General features: G+C 30.7%; 1 protein-coding gene across 12 annotated transcripts in view; it reads left to right on the forward strand.

Moving 5' to 3' along the window:
- Window positions 1–20,318, forward strand: part of LOC139526951 (uncharacterized) — a 63,087-nt gene that overhangs the window by 34,184 nt on the left and 8,585 nt on the right. For 4 of the 12 annotated variants that reach the window (XM_071322135.1, XM_071322168.1, XM_071322198.1 and 1 more), the window contains 6 exons: window positions 37–378; window positions 3,147–3,192; window positions 3,373–3,594; window positions 6,421–6,639; window positions 12,982–13,034; window positions 18,972–19,007. In XM_071322135.1, coding sequence (XP_071178236.1) covers window positions 37–378; window positions 3,147–3,192; window positions 3,373–3,594; window positions 6,421–6,639; window positions 12,982–13,034; window positions 18,972–19,007 — 918 coding nt within the window. The remainder of the gene's footprint in view (window positions 1–36; window positions 379–3,146; window positions 3,193–3,372; window positions 3,595–6,420; window positions 6,640–12,981; window positions 13,035–18,971; window positions 19,008–20,318) is intronic. The other 8 variants (XM_071322143.1, XM_071322185.1, XM_071322207.1 and 5 more) reach the window with 5 other exon arrangements.

Here is a 20,318-nt window from a genome sequence, read left to right on the forward strand (position 1 = left end):
TGTTGTGAGCATGCTTTAGCTGCATCCTTATTTTAGCCAAAACCAGCTCCTAATATGAAACCATTGGACAATCAATCATCAGAGAAATTCAAAGAAGATCCTATGATAAAGGTAGATGATCAATCTATGATGGAGAGCATGGAGGAACAGCTTTGGGCTATGGAAGCCGGTGTAGAACCCAAACAACAAGGTTTAATGGGAACTAAACTTGAATTACCTCCCCTGAGAAAAGGAACAGGTGCTCTAGGGATTAAAGCAAAATATAATCCAGACAGACCAAGGACCATGATAGGGGATAGAAGTAAAACCCCAAGCATGGCCCCTACACCAACAAGAGAATTAGACAGATTGGACACCCCAGAACCAGGTCAACAGTTGGTGAGTATATATGGTTATACCACAATCAGGAACCAGATCTCAACAGTTGTTGTTATAAAAGAGTGTAATAAAAATATTGAACTCCGACCATGGTAAATCTAAATAGAGGAAGTCCATATAAACTGACAAAATCAATCAAAGGAAAGATTGAGGAAAAACTGTCATATATCTGACTTGGTACAGGCATTCAAAAGAAAAGTTTCGGTTGAAAACTGGTTTTATAGCTTAATTAACCTCCCACTTGTATGACAATTGTTCTGTTAAATTGACACAATTGGATGAGCAAACGAATCAAACATAAGTGGTAAATGTGAAAGTAATTTGGATCTAGCAGCCAAATTTGTGATACATGTGTACTAGATCATACAAAAATCAAGAACCTCTTTTCAAATAAGTATAATAGGTTAATACGTTATGCTATAATTAAGAACCTCTTTTTAAATCGCCATACTAGGTAATTCCCCAATCAAGAAGCTGTTTTCAACATTTGGTGAGTATACTAAGTCAATTAAAAATCAAGAACCACATCTCAACAGTTGTTGAGTACACTTATACCACAATGAAGAACCTGTTTTCAACAGTTGGTGAGTATACTGAGTCAATTAACAATCAAGAACCACGTCTAAACAGTGTTTCAGTAAAGTTACACCACAATCAAGAACATGGTATCAGTTGATAAGTATACTAGGTCATACCACAATAAAGAACCTGTTTTCAACTGTTGGTAAGTATTCTCATTCCAAAATCAACCACTTAAAAATTAGAGAAAAAAATGTTGGAGATGTGTAAGCTTAAGATAACTGTAATTGAAAAGAGTTCCATTTTCAAGTAATTTAGATCTTTTGATATTTGAATATCAGGTTTACATTTTGGTATAATTGTCTACACAGTAAGCAATATACATAATTATATAGCAATAATGGTCTACACAGTAAGCAATATACATAATTATATAGCAATAATGATCTACACAGTAAGCAGTATACATAATATACATAATTATATAGCAATAATGGTCTACACAGTAAGCAATATACATAATTATATAGCAATATTTAAAATCAGCAGTACTAATAATATCAATGACTATACTTACTTTAGATAGAAGCACTTTATTAATATTAATTATTTTTCTTATAGTTGTATATATCACAACAGACACACATCCTGCATATTTTAAAATCTTTTACTATAGTGGTATATATAAGAACAGACACACATCATGAGTATTAAATCTTTTATTTTTGCCAGTTATATTTTTTGTTGTGCTTTTGATATTGTTGATGTTATGTATGATTGCTTGATGCAGTGTTGTGGCATTTATAAATGTGTTTCAGCCAACCATTGGTTAATTTTGAGAATTGTGAACATCAATGAATACTTTGATGTCTTGAAAATGATTTGTACATAAATAGAATACTAATTTGTAAAAATATTTTCTGGTGGTATTTAACCTACCCCAGTTGAAAAACATGGTCATTTTCAGTCTATTTCCGATTTTAATATGATCTTTCGAGGTGAACATTGACCAGACTGTGTTTCTTTGTCATTCAATTATTACATTGTAGTTACAGGAGTACACTGAGTAGAAGTAAATGTGTTGTTGGGGGATTATAATTACCAAGGTCTGCCTAAATATAAATAAGAAAATGTTGTATGAGTGCCAATGAAAACTCTCTCTCCAAGTCACAATGTTCGTTTTAACAGTTCCTGACAAAGCAGTGACTTAAGATGTTACAAACCCAAATTTTTTTGGCCATAATATAATTAAAATTGAGAATGGAAATGGGGAATGTGTCAAAGAGACAACAACCTGACCATAGAGCAGCCAACAGACGAAGGCCACCAATGGGTCTTCAATGCAGCTAGAAATTCCCGCACCTGGAGGTGTATTTCAGCTGGCCCTACACAAATATGTATACTAGTTCAGTGGTAATGGACATCATACCAAAAATCCAAATTATACACAAAAAACTAAAATTAAAAAACGATACAAGACTAACAAAGGCCTGAGGCTCCTGACTTGGGAGAGGAGCAAAAATGCAGCAGGGTTAAACATATTTTTTGAGATCTCAACCTTTCCCCTATACCTCTAGCCAATGTAGAAAAAACAAATGCACAACAGTACGCACAATAAAACTCAGTTTAATAGAATTCCAAATCCGATGTCAGGATAGGAAACAAAAGAAGATAAACAAAATGACAATAATACATAAATAACAACAGACTTCTAGCAGTTACTGACATGCCAGCTCCAGACCTCAATTAAACTGATTGAAAGATTATGTCTTCATCATATACCTGTTTTCATTCCACATCAGTTTCCTACAGATACTTATATAGATAGGTGCATCTAGAAAAGTGTTTAAGACAGATGTCTCAATTAGATTGTGTGTTATGTTCCCTGACTTTGGTTAGAAATTGCAACTAAGTTTATTTTTCCAATAGAGTTCAACCTGCAACAATTTAATGGTGTACTTTGATTGGTTAAGTGGTTGATGCCAGCATCAATACAATCAAATAATTTTCATTGTGACCATGTATTCTTTAAGCATTTTTGAAGTGAATCAAATGCTGCTTTCTTATTAAAATAAGGACATTTAAATGGCAGTTGCAGAGAATGTGGCGAAATTTTATTCATATATGCAATTGTAGATAATCTATGTTTAATCATTTCTATGTAGATTTGTATCTAAAAACATAAGTAAAGCATTGAAAGAATGGTTGATAAATACTTAAAATTCAAAATTATTATATTTTTAATACAGAAACCTGGTGAACAAGATGACAATTTGGATACATCAAATAAAGCAAGTTAGTACCATATAATTATTTCTATTACTGTTACTATTTTCTGTTATAAGCAAAACAAATATTCAAACTTAAAAGTAAGAACTGAAGCAATAAAAGAACCCCAATTACATTTTAGTATTTTATTTATCAAATGTATGCATGATTATATTTTTGAGTTATCTAAATGTTTTTTGCACAAAGTGAATGAATCAACTAGGAGAGTAGCTGATGGAGAAGAAGGAGACCTCCCAGAAGTAGGAGATGAATTGGACCCACGATGGTTGGATAGACCAAGGTCAAGGATTGATAGGTCTGGAGCCGAGACCCCTACAGCTGCACTAAGGAGACTTAAAGAACAAAAGGCTAACTCACAGCCCATCAAAGTTATTTTACCTCGAGAGTCAGACCAGCAACTTGAAGCATGTAATCCAGCAACTCTTGTTCTTAGCTTCTAACCTAACTTTTCTTTGTATTTAATCATTCAGCTAATTACATTTGTTAACAATTTATTAATTATTTTTTTATTAACACATATTTATTTGTTTTGTAGTTTATGTTTTATTTATTCTTTTGTTAACCAGTAATCTACTTATTATTTTTTTTTACAGCTATGCAAGATTTTCGTTTAACTTATTAACCAATTTGTTTTATTTTTGAGTTATTCCTTAGCTGTTAATGTTATAAATGACTAACATATAGTTAACCAATTGTTTACTTTCTTAATAACCAGATAATAATTAATCTATGCATGTTTTTTTGGTATTTCATTAACCTTCTACTAACTACTGTTTGTCCCACTTGCATCAGAAATGTGAAATTTTTGGGATTTTAACCACATTTAGACCTAAGAAACAAACCTTGCATTAGCTAATGGCTGGTCAAACAAAATATTCAAGACAGATGATTATAAAACTAGTTTCTTTAAGGATGTACTTAGTTGATATTAGAAAAAAAATCAAGAATTTATGGAGCTCCTTTTCAAGATATTTTATTTTCAAAAAATGGTGAGAAAAGGCTGACTTGGACTTCTACCTTATATTTGCATTTGTATTTTTGGGTCTCAAATCGTGAGAAAATAAATCTAGAATCTGCTTAAATTCTGGTAAATGACCTTTTATGAGCTATTAAGTCTTATATCAAAAGATAAATAGGGGATATGGGGAATAATTACACCTTATATAAGAATGCAAGATTTTGATTGGTTGGTAGCCAGTGTATTTTTCGCTTATTCTAAAAAAAATCTCATTTCAAACGAATTTGCTTGTTTTTCACCACTGCCGGTGGATTTGCCTCAAATACCATGGTATTTGCCATTTTGGATATTACTTTTTTACCCTCGCGAGCATCTTCCTGCCACATTTTTCGATATGACGTTACATAAAGAAAGCGAGCTAACGCGTATTAGTACATATATAATTTCCACGGTTTTATGATAATATCCACTTATCCTCAAAATTATGCATAAACATGTTTGAGAAATACACCTTACAAGTAAGAAAAAGGAGGTTTATCTTCACCTGTACAGAGAGCTTCAATCCAAATCTATTCGGTGTAATTAAACAGATATATCATGTTACATTTGTTATGGAGGGGTATTTGCAAAAAATACAAGTCTTGGGATAGAATTTCCCTTGTCTTTCACAGTCCCTTGACTGGTATTTTTCGCAAATACCCCTCCATAACATGATATATCTGTTCAAAATATTTTACCTTGTAACAAAGCGAAAAACACAAGGAGTCTGAACATTTGACACAAATTGTCAAAAGACCTCACATAAGTACATCCTTAAAAGAATATTTTTGTTGATGTATGCTATAAATGTTTCTGGTTCAAAAACTGAAAGAAATAGGCACTATTTAAAAAAAAAATTGTGGAAATTCTTTACGATAATTTTGAAGACATAAAAAGAATCCTTTATTTATAAACAAAAGACCTTCTTCTTATCAATATATGTATTCATTGGTTTTACATTTCAGTAATGGCCATCTGAGATTCTAATTTAAAATTTTAGATAGAAATAGGGCCATATTCAGACCTGTTTTTTTTAACTTACTGGTATATGATTTCCTATAGAAGTTAGACTGAGAGAGTGGAACAAACATTAGTGTATATCTTAATCTAGTTATAATAAAATGCACTGTTATTTTTACCCCTGCACGCTGGTTACCTGTCTGTTATGCAATTCTGCTCTAAAAGCACCACAATATAAAATACTATTGCATACAGAGGGAGATAAACTATGTATTTTCAAAGGAAAGTACAATTATTGTATGCACCCTGTAAACAAGAAATTATTTTTTTATTCCTTTAATTTTTATACCCTTGAACAGAACATTTAAGAAGGATATTTGTTTGTATTTCATTGGGTTTTTTTTTCATAGCTTTTTTTTAAACACAAAAACAAGCAAAAGTAGAAAGAACTTTCAGCTAAAATTAATCTTCAATTAAAATTTCTTTTGTTTAACTTAGAACTGATGGTTAACTTATATGGAGTAAAGTTATGATCTTGTCAACTCCATTAGTCATGTCTTGTTTTGTTATATGTTCTAGATAGAAATGAAGATCCAAAATAAGTTGGTTTTCCATGATTTACATCAAAGCATGAATTACTCCAGTATTGTTTTACGTTAAAAGCTAGGCAACTTCTGGTCTCAGATGAAACATATTTTCTAGGAGGAATTGTTTGACATTTAAATAAAGTGTTACAAGCCATAATAGTTGATAAGTATTTTGTCAGTGGAAACAGATGGTACCTATATATATATTTATGTCTTGTATAAAAGAAACTGAATTGTCTGAAGTGCAACAAATTGTGCATTCTGTAAATGAAATAATCCAGTCAAAAAGTCAAACCAGATGAATGTATTATTTATTTCCATTTATGTTGCTGTTATTTATGAAATTTTACAAACACTTACATAAAATACAGTTGTTTGTCATTATGTTTCATGAAAATGGACCAATGACTTTTTCACTATTTTAAACTTTCCTATTAACTTGAATGCATTTAAAAGTTCTCTTGATATTAAAAAAAATGAGGTAAATATTTTCATACATTTTGTTTTTTGTGTTGATATTCAGGATAAATAAAGTATGAAGATCAAACAGGATTAATCATTAATGCTAGTTAATTGGAAACACACATGAAAAATTGCAGAGTCTTAAAATTACAATAAAGAGTTCATGTGTTTTTTCAATATTTGAAGTTTCTTAGGAAGGTCTCTGATTCAGTTATCGTATACTTTCAGCACGTACATCTCCTATATCTGAAGTAGAGGAAGGCCATGCACACCAGTCAATACATGATGCAGACGATGAATTTACAGACAATGAAGAATTCAAACAGAGACTTCTTAAGAGAGGGGAGAGGGCGGAAGAGCAAGATGAAACATTGTTAACAGAGGAGGAAAAAGGATTGGCTCATCAAAGACCTTATTCTTCATTCCATAGAAAGAAAATGTTACCAGGTACCTTTTATTTCTTAAATCATGTAATTATTGTTAGGTGTATGGCAGAGTGCATCTACGCGTGACCTCATTTTCATGGTTCATTGGTCAATGTTAAATTTTTTCCTGGTTAAGGTAGCACTACAGTCTAACAATGATTTTTTGATCATATTTTTTTTATCACATAATTTTGTAGTAAGTATTATTCTGCACAGTTTGTAAAAATCCCAAAGTCATTATCATATCACAACAGGGAGTAAATTGATAATGAACTTATGTAAATAAAAGCACATGGTAATTAATCTAAATATATAGGCATTTGGGAGGGGCTTATATGTCAATCATCTGTTGATACCAGTGTCCAGCTGTTAATCCCTGACCACAAGATAAATATTGTAGTCTTATCTCATTGTTTTGCAACACAAATTATTTAAAATTCAAATTCAAATTATTTATTCAAGAAAACTCACAAAGAGCATAAAATGAACAATATAAATGCATATGTACATAAATGGGCACAGGACGTTTGCGCTTTTTTACCTGTAAAACGATAGGACATTTGCGCTTCAAATACTATGGACATTTGCGCTTTTAATTTTGATTCACCTGTATTAAATTGATCGGACATTTGCGCTTTTTACCTATAGTCGACTAATCTTAATGAGAAGTTATCCTTACCGCTTACGTAAATAAATTTAACTTATATTTGTCATTAGTTAGTTCACATTTACACAGTCTTGATCATGGATTTTAAATTTATAGAGACTAGACCGGGTTATAGTTGTTGTTAGAAATTTATTTCCATCAGCTCTCTTGAAGTGATGCCGTTTCGATCTGTCCCAAGTCTGGTGGAGAAAAAATCAAGCAATAGGACTCTCTAAAGAATAAAAAGAATGTACAACTGAATTGGGAATGAGAAACTCGGTCATTTATTTTTAGATGTGGGCTAAGTACCAATCAGGACAGATAACAAGAGCAAAATTTGTTCACTCATTGGGCTTCAAATATTAAGCTAAAACTGACCTGTAATTGTGATGAAAGTACTTGATTTTATTTCTTAAGAATGTTTACTTTTAGCTGTACATAAACTTTTAAACACATAGCAACAATGTGTTATGCAATGGATTTTAAACTTTTAAAGCCCGGATAAAAGAGGATGGAAGTCATAGATATATATAAAAAGAAAAGCGCAAATGTCCTATGTTAAAAGCGCAAATGTCCATTTTTAAAAAGCGCAAATGTCCTATGTTTTGAAGCGCAAGTGTCCACAAAAAAAAGCGCAAATGTCCTATGAAAAAGCGCAAACGTCCCGTGCCGACATAAATATTGAGAAAGAGTTATAGCTGACAAAGAGATCTAATACACACATAAAAAAAGGAAATATTATATTATATGGTATGATAAATATCAAGGGAGACAACCCTGTTCTTATGTAAATACTCTATTAAGTTACCATATCCATACAACAAATAAATATATATATATATGACAGAACACTAAGATGATAATTTTTCTGTTGCTTTGCTATCAGTTTTGTAAAATATACTCAAACTTAGAAATCTAGATATATTTCTACATACATTGGCATGTTCATTACTCATAAGCCAAATAAATTTGTTATCTGTGTTCAGTTTTGAACTATTCTTATTATAGCAAATGTCTATATAGGTTTGCCTAATAGTAAAATATTTTTGGCAATCTAATAAAATGTGTTTTTCATCTTCTACTTCACAAGAGGAACAGTTCTTACATGTTCTGTCATTAACAGGTGTTTTTGGTATTGTATATCTACCCAATTCAATTTGCAGTCTATGATTGCTGGTTCTATATCTACTCATGTTATATTTATCATTTTCGTTACAAATATTAACAAGATAATTTTCAAATTTGAAAATGTTTTTGAAAGTTCTATATGTTCTCAGTTTCTCACTGGTTTGAAGTTGTTGAAACCATCTAGATTCAAACTTACTTTTAGTAGATTTTATTATCCTTTGGATATCACCATTTTTCATAGAAACATGTAATTGAGTTAATTCTGACTCATTAGAGTTGAACATATTAAATTTCTTGAGAATATTTTTTATTGAGCTTAACCAGCAATTTTGATTATTTTCAATCATGAGTAGATTCTCTGCAAGTGCATGAGATAAAAGTTTATCACCTGTTTTATCATTTTCAAGTCTAGTCCAATATTTTAACATAGACGAAACAATATCAATATAAATTGGATATCGACCTAATTCACCATACAAGGCCAGTTTGCTTGTCTTTTTATTAACTGATAAAATATATCTACATAAAGACAAATTAAGTTTCTCCAATGGGAGATATTTATAAACTTTTTCAAATAAGTTATCATCTAAAGAGGGTTTAAACATCCCCACTATCTCGGATGCATATAAAAGTACAGGTTTGACAGTATGGTCAAATACATACAAAAAAATTTCTGCATCACAAGACATATTTTTAAATACATTAGTTATTTTGAAAAAAGCTTTTTGGCCTCGGGTGTATAGGTCCTTTAGCGCATTATTAAAACTACCATTTGCAGTAAATATAACACCAAGATACTTGTATTGTTTTACAATTTCTATTTCTGATTCACCAATGTAGAAATTAACTTTAGGAATTCTACTTCCCTTATTGAATATAAGTACTTTTGATTTCCGATAGTTGATGCCAAGTCCCCACTCATTACAATATTCAAACACTTTATTCATGCTATTTTGAAGACCCTCTTTAGTTTCTGACATCAACAATAAATCATCGGCATATAGCAAACAGTTAATAGATTTAGTTCCCATAGAAACTGGTGAACAGGAGCAATCAAATATCTTGGTGATATCATTGATAAATACATTGAACAGGTTAGGACTAAGGTTGTCTCCCTGAAAAACACCAATATTTGAAGGAAAGGCTTCGGTTATACTTTCATTGTTAAGTTTTACCCTTAATCCAATATTTGTATACATGGATTGTAGAATAGATAGATATTTCCCACCAATACCAGCTTTTGCAAGCTTTAATAAAAGGGCAGGGTGGATCACAGAGTCAAATGCCTTTTTAAGGTCTATAAAGCAAGTATAAAGTTTTTTTGACTTATTTAAATATTTATCTATAATAGTTTTAAGCTTAAAGATGTGGTCTGAAGTTCTACATCCCCTCTTAAACCCAATTTGCTCATCAGCGATTATGTTATTAACTTTAAGAAATTCTTCGAGTCGTGTATTTAAAATGGAGTTGAAAACTTTGCCCATACAACTAGTTATAGTTATTCCTCTATAGTTGCCAGGATCATGATTATCACCCTGTTTAAAAATAGGGATTATTATACCATTTGACCAACTTTCTGGATAAATACCAGATGACAAAATACTATTAAATAATTTAATCAAAGATGGCATCAGTGCGAACTGGCCATACTTAATCATTTCATTTAAAATACCATCATGACCACTGCTTTTATTATTTTTAAGCTTTAGGCAAGCTTTACTAATTTCTTTTATAGTGATTGGGTTGTCTAATATATCTGTTCCATTAGGAATTATAGTTGTATTTAAACAGTTCTTAAAATAGTCATTAATTAAAGATTTTTCACCTGAGACCTTATTTAACTCCTTAAAGTGATCCAGTAATACACTGGGGGTAATTGGTATTTCCTCTTTTTCACTGTCACAAAATTTGAGTGTATTAACAATTTCCCAGAACTGTTTGGGGTTTTTTGTAGAGAGGTTTTTCATTTTATTAACTATATCTTTAAAATGGTTCCGTCGCCTTTCCTTCCTTAGTTTATTATACTGCTTACTTAGACAAAAACATTTATGTCTAAGTTGGTTATCAAAAGGTCTAAAGGCAAGTTGTTTACTTAGATAATCGAACGAAGTTTTCATTTCATGTAGATCAGGGGTAAACCATGGTTTTTTCTTTTTCTTATTATTTTTTCTCATGACCCCTTTCCTTGCCTTTAGAGAAATATTTGCAGCTTCTAAAATACAATTGTTCATATCAACAACACCTTTCTCAATACCATTTTTATCTAAACTTATATTACAATTATTAAATTCTTCAAGTTTAGATGCAACAGAGGGACAAGCCAACGCTTCCTGGAATTTGCTAATAGACCCATCAGTCCATTTATATCTTAGGGGAAGTGGAAATAGTTTTGTTGTCTCAGAATTTACTTGTTCGTCAAAATCTACAGATAGAATACATGACAACAAACAATGATTTGAAATAGATCTTTGAAAATCATGGACTTTCATACATAAAAATCTATGTGAAATACTTTCACTTCCAATTATATAATCAATTACACTACTACCCAAGGAACAGTGGGCTGTAAATTTCCCAGAAAAGTCACCTAATGTCCTTCCGTTAAGGATTCTTAGTCTACTTTGGATACATAAGTCAATCAAGCTTTTCCCTCTGTTGCATCTTACCTGATCTTGACTTTCTCTTTATTTATATAACATGGAAGTGAACAAAGAAAAAGAAAAAAAAACACTAAAGGGAAAAAATCTACCAAAAAGGAAAAAAAGTACTATGGAAAAGAGTGGGGAAGTATTTTTGAAAGCCTCTGACTGCCTGTATAAATTTCTTCTCTTTGGTCTTCTTCATTTAAATACAGTTTTATGAATTTTAACTAATTTTCAGTTTATGTGTATTTTTTCAGTCCCATTTAATTAAATGTATTTTCAAGAAAAGGGTGGTCTTGATCTTTTTATGAACATGTTTTTTGATGCACACTTTTAATGTTCTAGCTAATTTCAGACATAGTTTATTTCTTTTTTAAAATTCAAATGAAAATTATTCTTTATATATAGAGAATAATGATGTTAAACATGGATTAAATGCAGATGGTCAATCATGTTATTCTCTTATCTTAGACTGTCTGGAAAGAGGCGGAGCTTTGTCTATATTTAATTACTTCATCACAGATGTTGGTCATATCTGTGACGTCAAACTCCAGCCAAATGCCAAGTTAGTGTTGGACAGTTCACATATAATGCAAAATTTACAGCATTAAAGCATCAAAGACACAAAGTGTGTGGTTCTATTGATATAGTAATGGTATCAGAACACTCCTGGGGTGTTCCCAGTGGAACGTTTGTATTTATATTGACTTTATAGGGGTTCTAAGGGGGAAACTCAGTTTTTAGGTCATTTCTCAGAACAATTTTTCATGAGAATTGTAAGGAAAAAATGAAATTAGAAACTTTATGGGTACCCCCTTTGGCTTGACTTTAATATACATGATTAAAGGGTGTATTTTCTACAATACCGTGTCCCAGTTTTTGGATACTTTGTTTCTAAATGAATTTATAGGTCTCCAAAGATGAAAGGTGAAATGAGGTTTGGCACCCAGCAGTTAAATCAATATATCTTCTTACTGGAGGCATATATCAAAAATCTAAGACACGGTTTTGGAGATTGTATATGGTTGATTACAGGGATGAAAACAAATTTTTACTACCATTTTACATGAATGTGCCATTTTCATCCAAGTTGGAAGACCACTTTTTTGGCAATTAATGAGCTATATTTTGAGATAAATCAAACCAAAAATAAATTTATATATAAATTAAGAAAGAGTTATGTTTCAGCTTTAAAATGAGTTAAAGATTTTAAAAATCCATCAAGTAGTTTTGGAGAAATTAATCTTTAAAGACTGTTGATTGGAGTCAGAAAATTCTGACTGTAGTGCTACCTTAAGTTTGTTTCTTAGATACTATGTGCATAAGGTTGACTATATTTAAAGCATATTTGGTGTATGGTATGATTGTAAATGCGTACATGTTTTTCAGTATAGTTTATCTGATCTTGACCTCATTTTCTTGGATCTGGTGAAGTTTATTTAATAGTTATAGTAAAGCTTTATATTTAGGACTTTCAACATAAAATCAATGGATAGTAAAGAAGGCAAGACATTTCAGCATGTGCACTCTTGTTATCAAATATATAGGTGGTTTAAGTTTTTTCTATACACTATATATGTAGTTCTATCCATAACAGTTTTTATGCCCCATTTATTGGAATAATGTTTTATGGTCTGTGCGTCCGTTGGTTCATTGTTCGTCCCTTCGTCTATCTGTCTGTCCCGCTTCAGGTTAATGTTTTTGGTCGAGGTAGTTTTTGATGAAGTTGAAGTCCAATCAACTTGAAACTTAGTACACATGTTCCATACGATATGATCTTTTATAATTTTTAATGCCAACTTAAAGATTTTCCACCATTTTCACAGTCAACTGAACATAGAAAATTATAGTGTGGATGGGGCATCCTTGTACTGGGGACACATTCTTGTTTTAAAAGCACTATATTTGTATAGATTCATTTAAATCCTACTAAATTTTTTAATTACAGTGTCTGGTGAAGAAAGAAGACCACAAACAGCTTTTGCCAGATTTAAAGCTGAGGTAATGTTTGTAATAATGTTCAATATTTTTAAACATAGAGCTTGAAAAAAAATTAAAAAAAATATAATTTCTTTCTAAGAAATGTTACACTTGGTCATTTTCCTACTGCATGAGACTCCATGGTTAGGAAAGGTCATTAAACACCCAATAAGTATTAGCAGTTCACCAGCAATGTTCACTTCCCTTTATACAAATATGATCAAGAAAAATGAAATCATAAATGTTAACTTGCTATCTTGCATATGGTTAATTTCATTATTATGTCCCGCTTAAGGGATTAGAGCAGAATTTCTAGCATGTTATTGTTATTGTTAAGATTACCAGTTTGACAGACCATCAGAATAAGTTGTACATGTATAACAAATCTCCATGTTTAGATGTTGACAGTTCTGCATCTGCTTTCAAACAGTGCCAGTTTTTGTCAATCCTAAAGTCCTTTTAGTTAAATATATGCCATTTAAAATATATTGTCTTCTTCTCATAATTTCAATATTGTCATAGGCAAATGACATCAGTTTTCAATTTTTTTGGGGACAAGTTTTCCATTAGGGAAGTACCTTTTAACTTCAAAAGGGGGTTTAGGGTTTTTTTCATAAAAATTATTCTGATCCCCAATTTGATGAAATTTTTTTTTGTGGTCAATCAGATGACAATTTTTTTTTATTCTGAATCCAGATTTCCTGGTGTTAAATTATGAAAAAAAAAGCATAATTTGATTGATAGTATTGCAAAACTAAAAAAATATTTTTCGCTTTGAATCGGATGAAGAAAACCATAACTCCTCCTTGATGTTAAATGGTTGCTCTATTAAGTTCAAAATTGGGTTATAGTATGTTGATGCCATAACTGGCCATTTGAGTCTTTGATTCATTTTCAGATAATATTTTAAGTGTTAGTTCTAAATGTTAAAAATCTTAATTTTTCATAACAGCTGTGAATTTTTTTTTTTGCAGACCGTAACATCTTTACTTATACTTTTTGTCAAAAATAAAACAGAAATACAGAAATGTGTTAAATGATTAAAATTTTGAGACAAATTTGGTAGAATTAAGCTAACAATTCAATGATTAAAACATTTGAAAGCTGTCCAATTGAAGATGCTGAAATTGACCCAAATTATATTTGACATGATAAGATATGTATTTATGGAATTCTTTGGGGTTTGAAAGGGGTCAATGCCCTTTATTTGTCTTTTTGTTTATTATGCTTTGTTTCTCCCTCTTTTCAATAGCCAAGGAGAAATATTTGTGCATATAAAACAAGCTTCTGATTAAAGATAAGGCTCAGGATTTTTTTTTCTCTACAGCAGATGCTTTATGAAATATGTATTTTATATTGAATATTTAGCTAATTAATAATCTATTCAAAATTAGTATGTTTAATCTCCATGTCAACAGTGGAGTATTTTTGAAATCTTATTATAAAGCTTAAAGATTGTTCATAGTCAAGTACTTGTGATATTAACACACAGTTTATCTGTTGGTATATCTTGTTGCCTATCACAAAGCCAGAGAGATAATAAGAATTTAAATTTCCTCAATAATTGAACTCAATTAAAGTTGTTTGATTATATATAAATAAGAAGATGTGGCATGAGTGCCAATGAGACAACTCTTCATCCAAGTCACAATTTATAAAAAGTAAACTCTAACAGGTTGGAGTCTGGCCTTCAAAACGGAGCCTTGGGTCTCATCAAACAGCCAGCTTTAAAAGAGTCCCAAAACAACTAGTGTAAAACAATTCAAATAAAACATGTTTCTTTTCAGAGGTACAGGCAGGACTTAACAAATGTAATACACAGATAATAGTTTTTGTCGAGCCTGCAACTTTTGTTGCAGAAAGCTCGACATAGGGATAGTGATCCGGCGGCGGCGGCGGCGGTGTTAGCTCACTTCTTAAAAGCTTTATATTTCAGAAGGTGGAAGACCTGGATGCTTCATACTTTGTATATAGATGCTTCATGTTATGAAGTTTCCGTCAGTCACATGTCCAATGTCCTTGACCTCATTTTCATGGTTCAGTGACCACTTGAAAAAAAAGTTCAAATTTTTTGTAATGTTGAATTCTCTCTTATTTTAAGTAATAGGATAACTATATTTGGTATGTGCGTACCTTGCAAGGTCCTCATGTCTGTCAGACAGTTATCACTTGACCATGACCTCATTTCATGGATCAGTGATCAAGGTTAAGTTTTGGTGGTCAAGTCCATATCTCAGATACTATAAGCAATAGGGCTAGTATATTCGGTGTATGGAAGGACTGTAAGGTGTACATGTCCAACTGGCAGGTGTCATCTGACCTTGACCTCATTTTCATGGTTCAGTGGTTATAGTTAAATTTTTGTGTTTTGGTCTGTTTTTCTCATACTATATGCAATAGGTCTACTATATTTGTTGTATGGAATGATGGTAAGGTGTTCATGTCTAGCGGGCAGATGTCATCTGACCTTGACCTCATTTTCATGGTTCAGTGGTCAAAGTTAAGTTTTTGAGTTTTGGTCTTTTTATCTAATACTGTATGCCATAGGTCAACTATGTTTGGTGTATGGAAATATTTTATGATTCTTTATGTCAGTCGCGCAGGTTTTATTTGACGGTGACCTCATTTTCACGGTTCATTGCACAGTGTTAAGTTTTTGTGTTTTGGTCTATTTTTCTTAAACTATAAGTAATGGGTCAACTATATATGTTGTATAGAAGCATTGTTAGCTGTACATGTCTGCCTGGCATGGTTCATCTGACCTTGACCTCATTTTCAAGGTTCATTGGTGTTTGTTTAGTTATCTTGGTTAATGTTAAGTTTATGAGACAGTTGTAATAAAACTAAGCTTTATACTTAGGACTATCAACATAATATCAATGATTAGTATAGAAGGCGAGACATTTCAGCGTGTGCACTCTTGTTTTTATAATTATCAAAATATAAGTTCACAAATTCATCACAACCACATATAATATGCATCAAATTAATAAATGTAAAAGAAAAATTAATCCCAAATAAATTGGTGTAATTCTTTTTTAGCATTGATACTATATATAAAAATGAGATTGCTTATATTCAATATTTTTATTTATTTTTTATAATTTAGACTTATACAATACACAACAGGTGACAATGGTGAAGGTCTTCTTCTTACAAACTACAGATCTGACTAAGGATTCTGTTAATACCTCTAGTCATCTTGTCTCCAAATTTATCTCTTGTTAACTTCAGAATTCTAATTCAAAATTGACATATTTGTTCTTTCTTTAAAACATGATATCCAATATATCAAGTAGGATTAATAGGATGCAAAACTGACAATTGCCTTTTCAGAATCTTAAGGACTCTGGGTAAATCTCATTGTTCGTACACCAAAATGAAAATAAAGATGTTCAATTGGTTGAATTTCCATTGTTTAGTATGTTTTAAACCAATCATAAGATTTTGATGTACCCTTTTGAAAATATTACCCAGAATGCATTCGCCTTTGAAACGGCGAATTTTTATAACATTTGCCATATATAAATTGTTAGGGGGTACTTCTGTATACCTACCCTATGTGTCAGGTACATCTCATTTTAATCAACTGATGTATAAGTCTATAAGATAAATATTGAAATTTCATAACATGAATATCCATTGAATTATAGTAAATAGCTACTTTTATAAAAGGATAGAAATAACAAGATTGTATACTAGGTTGGTACATTCAAAAATAAGTATGTCCTATCTCACTTGACTATCATGTTCAGTTTTCAGCATTTGTTTGTTAATGATAAGTCTGAAGTTGTCCGTAAATTGAATACGGTATACAATACCTGGAAAATGGTATCATTGCTTTCAGTCTTCTTTTGAAGCTCCTGAATTAATTTAAAGAAACAAAACCAATAAAAAAGGGGGGTGAAGTTTGATACATGTACATACAAAATTTACCAAGTTGTAAATTTAATCCAAATACACATTTTTGTCATATATGATGTAATATACTTAGAACTTAGATACAAATGTATTTTTAGTAAGGAAATGTTATATTGCTGTAAATCAATATACTAACAACAAAAAACAACCATGGAATGATTATTAAGATTACATAAAGATTTACACTTTATCATACATCACAAAAAAAATTGTCAAATAAAATACTGTGTGCCTTTTAAATGTTGTTAAAGTATTATAATTATTATATAGAAGCCCTTGGGGCACAAACAAAGTAGGACCTTTAAGTGATAAAACACATATTTTTACATTATAATTAATATGGGATAATCCATAAAGCTCTGCAGGAGACGACTTTCATTTCATTCAACTATTAAATATTGACCAGAAGTTTTAAATAGTAACAGAGTTTCAATTAATTTTTTCGTACTTTAGGATTTCTTAAAATTTCATCAGATAAATAAACAAAGTTTCAATTAATTTTGTAGTACTAAAGAATATCTTATCTCCTTTATCTGGTTTAGTTCCAGATTTGTTTGTTTGTCATTTTTCTTCTCTGTGATTGATTTTTATTCATATACCTTTCTTATAACTTATTTAAATTCTTAACTTTAGAAACCTTCAGTTTATATATATATATACATTTTAAATAGTGAGTTTCAATTACGTTTGTTGTACTTTAGGATTTCTTAAAAATTTCATCTAATGTTTAGTCCCAGATTTATTTGTTTGACATTTTTCGTCTCTGTAATTAATTTTTATTCATATACTTTTTTCATAACTTATTTAAATTCTTAACTAAAAAATCCTTCAGTTAATATATTCATATTCTATAGCTTTATTCAGTGAATAACCATTGCTTTCACTTTTCTTTATACTTATATAGTACAACACATACAACCAATTGTATGGGATACATTCATAAATGATTTGAATACATTTGAAAAGGGTGCTTCTTTTATTAAGAATATTTTATATAATGAAGAATTAAGATGGTCACAAATAAAGGCAAGATTACAAAATAAAGCTGTGTAACTATATGATGGAAAAATGAGATTTGTGAAGATTAACTAGGGGAGAAAATTTGAAACAGAAATTTAAAATTAAGTTAAATTTGTATGTCTTTTTGGTTCATTTATTTTCTTATATCATTAAATGCCTGTGGGGCATTATTCAAAATGTACAGTGTCAACACTTAAATGTGTTTAAATGTCTTTATATATTCTCCAATTAAGCTTTCATTTCAGTTATTTTTGTAAAGAGTTGTAAAGGTCAGTTTATGAGACTTGTTTGTACAAAAATTCTATACCCTTCTCTCTCACAGTTACTAAAATACTTTATACCTATGTTTAAACATTTTCCATGTCCTATTCTATGTTTAATTTATGTTTTGGTGTATTCAAATTGCACAAAGTTTTTAAATACTTAATAGGTTTTTTTTAACTTAATGTAATAACTTGATATGTCTCCAATATGAAAATTACAAATTCGAGGTCAAGATTTGATTTCACTGTTTCGTAGGAAAGTGAAGATCTTTCTAAGTGATTTTAAAATGTTAAGGAAATATAATTGAGTTGATTGTTTATGAATGTTTGCAGGAGACAAACACTGGGTTCGGACAATACATCTTAGAATCTGATATTGATCATCATAAATTTTTATTGTATGATTATAATGACTCTGTTGATTTTTCATCTCCGATAAAAATTAAAATTACAACATGGATATTGACGATTTAAATTAAATTTTGATGTTATTGGTTCACATAAACTATTCCTTTATAGATTATTGATGAAAACATCATGAAACCAGTGTTTGGGAATGTTTGAAAAGGAATAATTCACATCTTCTAGAACTATGGCACAAATGTGTATATAATTGTGACTTTTTACATTGAAATTAAATTATATTGGAATTGTTCATTTAAAACAGAAGTTGAAAGAATTTTTTATAGAAAAATTGATTATTTAAGCAGAGAATTGCTATTTAAAAATGTCTGAATGTGATCTCTCGCTACAGTTGGAGATTTTATTAGAAATCCCAGAAAACTTAGAGGTAAGTAATTGGGTACAATGTTCTCAGATTATTACAGTTAGGTTGATTGTCATATGGTCATTGCTATTTAAATTTTGTGGTTTTGTTTTTAATATAAAGGTCTTAAAGAGTTAAATAAATAAGTTGTTTCTGAAAATGGTTTTCATATTAATGATGTGTTTGTCTGTTACAACAGGCCTAGAAATGGCCTACACACTACCTCTAATTGTTTTCTACTGCCATACACAGCTAGGGGACAAAGTAATAGTCTTGGTCTGTCTGTTACAACAGTAACTCCCAATGGCCAACTCGTAACTTCTCATTGTTGCCCCCTTCATACACAGCTAAAGGACATAGTAATAGTCTTGGTCTGTCTGTCTGTTACAACAGTATCTCCTGAATGGCCAACACCTGTCTTCTAATTGTCTCCTCACCATACACGGCCCGCGACCATTGTAATAGTCTTGGTCTGTCTGTCTGTTACAACAGTATCTCCTGAATGGCCTACAATTTACTTTGTCTGTCCCTCACCATTCACAGCCCCAGAACATTGTAATAGTCTTGGTCTGTCTGTATGTTACAACAGTATCTCCCATTGGCTAAACTTTATTTCTATAATGACCACTGTAATGATCTGTGAACATTGAGTAATGTGTTCTAAGAACACACTTGTTCCTATATTGCTGTTGAATGGTTTTTGAGGCTGCCTATACATAAACTGCTGAGTGATATGTCATTGAATGTTGGTGAAATCATTGTCTGCTAAGCATGATAACACATCTGTCATTCAATTAACCAAAACAAGTCATGATATGTTAACATGTGAATAAATGAAAGATCATCAAATAATATTATATGTATACCATAAATCTGGATATAAATAGAGAATACCATATGGCTTTTTCAATATTGCATCTGTATCAATCCAAACTTTTCCAAAGACACCAATGAAATTCCAAAACTCTGCTCATGGGGTTATTTTGGTTAAGGGTTGATACTGTATGGTATTCAAAAAGCCATATGATATTTGATCCATGAGCAAAATAGTTCAAAATAACTGAAATATAAAAGGAGTTCTATTAAAAAAAAAAACATGTTCATTGGAAAGGAAATATTTGTAATCATTAATACCTGTTTTAGTCAAATATAAGTTTTGAATTTATATTTTCATCAATGGACCAATTATATTTTTAATAAAAAGGCTGATCTTATATTTAAGCACATAAGAAAATCTTATTTACCAAATTTTGACTTTTTGTTGGTTAATTATTTAACGGATGTGAATCAGGCTGATTATATAAAATGATATAAGCTATGTATATTTAACATGCA

This window comes from Mytilus edulis, chromosome 1 (assembly GCF_963676685.1).
Source record: "Mytilus edulis chromosome 1, xbMytEdul2.2, whole genome shotgun sequence".
NCBI classification, from domain to species: Eukaryota; Metazoa; Mollusca; class Bivalvia; order Mytilida; family Mytilidae; genus Mytilus; species Mytilus edulis.